This window comes from Hyperoodon ampullatus (genome assembly GCF_949752795.1).
Source record: "Hyperoodon ampullatus genome assembly, chromosome: 4".
Lineage (NCBI taxonomy): Eukaryota > Metazoa > Chordata > Mammalia > Artiodactyla > Ziphiidae > Hyperoodon > Hyperoodon ampullatus.
The window spans coordinates 37,065,949-37,069,894 of NC_136917.1; the positions used below are offsets into that span (position 1 = coordinate 37,065,949).

At 58.2% G+C, this 3,946-nt stretch overlaps 1 protein-coding gene across 1 annotated transcript; it reads right to left on the bottom strand.

Moving 5' to 3' along the window:
- Positions 1 to 350: 350 nt before the first annotated feature.
- On the bottom strand, positions 351 to 3,698 carry IFI30 (IFI30 lysosomal thiol reductase; the record flags this gene model as incomplete). Its single annotated transcript, XM_079702603.1, has 7 exons — positions 351 to 596; positions 681 to 734; positions 915 to 1,067; positions 1,882 to 1,974; positions 2,213 to 2,287; positions 2,374 to 2,556; positions 3,582 to 3,698. 7 exons carry the CDS (start codon positions 3,696 to 3,698, stop codon positions 534 to 536), a joined length of 738 nt encoding a protein of 245 aa, XP_079558729.1. The 3' UTR covers positions 351 to 533.
- Between the last annotated feature and the right edge of the window lie 248 nt (positions 3,699 to 3,946).

A 3,946-nucleotide genomic window follows, 5' to 3' on the forward strand; every position in this document is an offset into this window, starting at 1 on the left:
TGACCCATAACACCCAATGTGAGGCAACAAAAAGGGGTAGCTAGGGATGTTTGTTGAATTAATAAATACATTTTCTGCCCAATGAACTCCTAGTCACCCTTCAAAACCCCAGTCCCAATGTCCCTCCTCCCTATGCAGAACGTTCACTCTTCCTCTGGGTTCTCTAGTGCTGGTGCCTCCCCCTCTAGCCCATCCCTGCCCCCATGGGACTAGGAATGTCTGTCTGGCTCTGCATCCCCTGGACAGGGGGCTTCTCAGGGGTTCCAACATTGTGCAGATCCAGGAAAAGGGGATTTGCTGACTTATCAAATGAATCACAACATGCAGAAGTGTTTATTGAACTAGTTTCAGTGTAGCACCGTTCTCAGTGGGGCAAGATTCTTGATCTCAGGGCAGAATTTTGAGTCTCGGCTTCGTGGAATGTGTAGAAGTTATCTGGATGATAAGTAGTGGCTGCTGAGTCAGGGATCAAAAAATGAGGGCAGGTGGGATCTTGTTCTTCCTGCATCAGTTCCCTCCCAGGGCACCGGCCATCACTTGAAGCAGACTTCCTTGTGGGAACTGGCTTTGAGTTGGCAGACATCCGGCTTCTTGCCCTGGAGGAGATGGCCACGAGTTGGGGTCCTGAAAGGAGACCCTGCCCCCACCAGCTGAGTCCCTCTGTTCCCTGTCTAGCTTACCTGGTACAACTGGCAGACGAGGCGTAAGAGCTGGTCCTCCTCTTTCATGGGTTTCTGCACAAGCAAGACAGGAGGTCATAAGTCCCACCTGCCCCAACCAACCCGTGCTCGGCCCAGAAGGGGCTGCAGATGGCCCCATGTCTGGCCCCTGCCTCCTGCCTCCCAGCCCAGTGGTCACATCCATCAACCCGGTCCCTGCCTGGGGGATGACCCGAGGGCTGCATGAGTTCTTACCCCATTGACGACGACCCAGGGCACATACTGGTGGGGTGGCTGCAGAGCGTCCGTGAGCTGGGCATTGATGTGTAAGAGCTGCATGCCACGGTCTCCTGTGGCACACTCCATGATGGAGTCAGGGGACACCTTTGGAGCATAGATCTGCAGGCACTGAGGGCAGAGGGGGAGCTGGCCAGCTGGGGTGTTGTCTCAGCTTCCTCCCTGTTATCTCCCCAACGGTCCTCCCACTAGCACCACCCCCAACCCAAGCCAAGCTTCTGTTTCCTCACTAGCAACAGGAGACAGTTGGGTTCACAGAGATGCAGCAATGCCCATAAACAACGGGTGCTTAATACATGCCTGAGTGGAGGCCCCCAAGGCAGGGGCTCAGGCTGCTCCTGTCTCCCATAAGACCAGACCCGCAGCCCGACCCCTATAGTGTTTTATCTTCCTGAGAGCATCCGTACTTGCTCTTCCCTCTGCCAGGAGCACTTTTCCTTCCCCTTCCCCTGAGTCTCCTGAGTCTCCCCTCATCCTTTGCACTCCATACTACGACTCTGCAGGGCCTGGAGGTGTCTCAGGGTGGCTCAGGTCTCTTGGGTGGCCCAGATGTTTGATGAGTGAATAAACAATCAGGGCAGATGAGTCACTCCTTTAGTTCTTTTTCATAACCCCCCAGGGAGTTAAGTGGGCCTGTCCTGTCATCTCCTTACCCCAGAGAAGGATCACCATCTGTGTCCCTGCACATTCCTGTTCGTCCGAGCCCAGCTCGTAGGCATCTTGTCCAGGAAGCCCTCCCTGATCTACCCACTTCCCCAGAAGATCTTCGTTCTCTCGATTCAGAGATCGAGGCTTCGAGAGGGGAGGCTGTTTTCCTGGGGCTGCACGGAGAGTGGTAGTCATGGCCAGCACTTGAACCTGGGTCTGTCTGGATGCAGGAAGGCCAGGGCCCTCCAACCCAGGCTGAGTGAGGGGCATTGCTCACCGGCTTCAGATTTTTCTCCATGTCATCCATTTCCTCTAGGCAGACAATGGTCAGGAAGGCTGCGCTCCTCTCTAGCTGGTCCAACAGGCAGGCCTGGGGGGGAGCAGGCAAGGATGTGAGGGTGGCCCAGAGCACCCCAAGACCACTCCGGGAATAACCACGAGTGTCCACTAATAAAGCGGAGAATGAAGACGTGATTAAATGGAGGCACACAGGCAAGGGACGGAGCTGGTTGCAGTCCATCCTTTGTGAGCCTTGATTTCATTTTCCTTATGGCGGGCAGTCTCCCCAGCCTCGTGCCCCCTACTCGGGAACTCTGGGTGCTGCTCACCTCCACCTTGTTAAGCTTGCACTCCTGCTCGCCGTGCTGGCACGTGAACTCCCACCTGCCGCTGATGTTCTGTTCCTGAAAAGCAGTGGGGTGAGTGCTGGCTGCCCCCCCCGACCCCCTTACCCTGGCCACGGGCCTCAGTTTCACCTGTACCCACGCACCTGAGCGTTTCCGTAGGGCACCAGCGTGACATTGAGGATTTCCTGGACCATCAGCCACGTCGGGAAGAGCTCTCGGATCAAGAAGTACCGGCAGCCGGGGCACAGTGACTCATAGTAGAGGCTCACGTTGATGGGCGGAGGGTCAGACTTCCGGAGGGGCGCCTGCCGGCACAGCTCACCGGCCTGCATGGAAGTAAGGGATGTGATTCAAATGCAGCTCTGCTTGGTTCTCTTGCAGGAAGGGAGCTGCAAACAGTAGGTGCTCCATCTCACACTCCTTCCAGACCTTGCCAGGTGGAATCCTGACTCTGAGGCTTTACAGCATTCCTAAATATTCCTAAATATCAGTCTGTCTGCAGAATGGATGTGACAAAGATTTGCAAACAGTAGGCAGTTAATGAATGCACAAGTCTTGCTTTCTTCCTCCAGGTGAGGTGAAACTCCTCACCCAGGGGGACGCCATGCAGTAAGAATTCAAGGCATGCACATTTCTGGTATCTGCTGTCAATCCTGCCTTCTCGTGAGGCACACCACTAAGGCAGGCTCATTCGTTTCCACTTCATCCCTAGAGCCTTGGCCCTGAGCTGAGCAAGGCCCTACATAGCCGCTTGACTCATTTATTCTTCCTCTCAACGGGCCTACTGAACCCCTCCCAAGGCACTGCAGAGGCGGCGCCTAATAGGTGTTGACTTCCGACTACAGCTGAGGGGCGGCGGGCGGTCGCGTCTGTGAGCGAGTCGTTCAGCCTCCAGGGCATCTGCTTACTCCGCACCAGGAGCACGCGAGCTCTTCCCCGGCCGAAATGCACCCGATAAGGAGCCCCTAATGAATGTGGTGGCCACGCGCAGGCCGCTTAGCTAGTCTGGGCTTCCCCTGGCCTAAAAGCGGAGACTCTGATTCCTGCTCCAGATGTACACAGTAGGTGCTCAATGCACCCTGGGGGGGCGGGGGTAGTTGCGGGGGGATGGGGTGGGGGGACAGCTGAGCGACTCAGACTCCAGTTAGAAAAGCGAAAGGGAGAGGAAAGTATGGCCAAAGTGTCAGGATTGAAGCGGGGGTGGGGGCGGGGCGGCGGCCGGCACCGACCCGGGCAGCGTCCCCTCCGGACCCCGGTCGTCCCCGTCGAAGTCTGGGGTGCGGGAGGAGCCGCGCGCACCTCGCCTGGGCGCTGGTCCCCGCCGGCCCGCCCGCCGCGTCGCCTTCTCTACCTCGCAGGGGGCCGCCCCCTCGGGGAGTATTTCCAGCGGGGACGCCCGCGCCGCAGCGGCGACCTCCAGCAGCAGAAGCAGGAGAGGCAGGAACGGCAGGAGAGGCGACGAGGCCATCACAGTGGGGGCGAAAGTGCGACGGCGGGAGCAGCGTCCCGGGGAAGAAGCCGCCTTTAACCAGGCGGTGGCCCAGCCCCCAGGTCGGACACGCCTCCCGGTGCACACGCCTCTCGGGGGCCGGGGCTGACGTCTCCAGAGATCTCTACTTTTCTCTCTCTCTCTGGGTCTTTCTTTCCACACCGACCCCACCCGCATCCCACCGCCCGCCAGGTGCTGGGCCCCCAATCACCTGGACAACGGGCTGC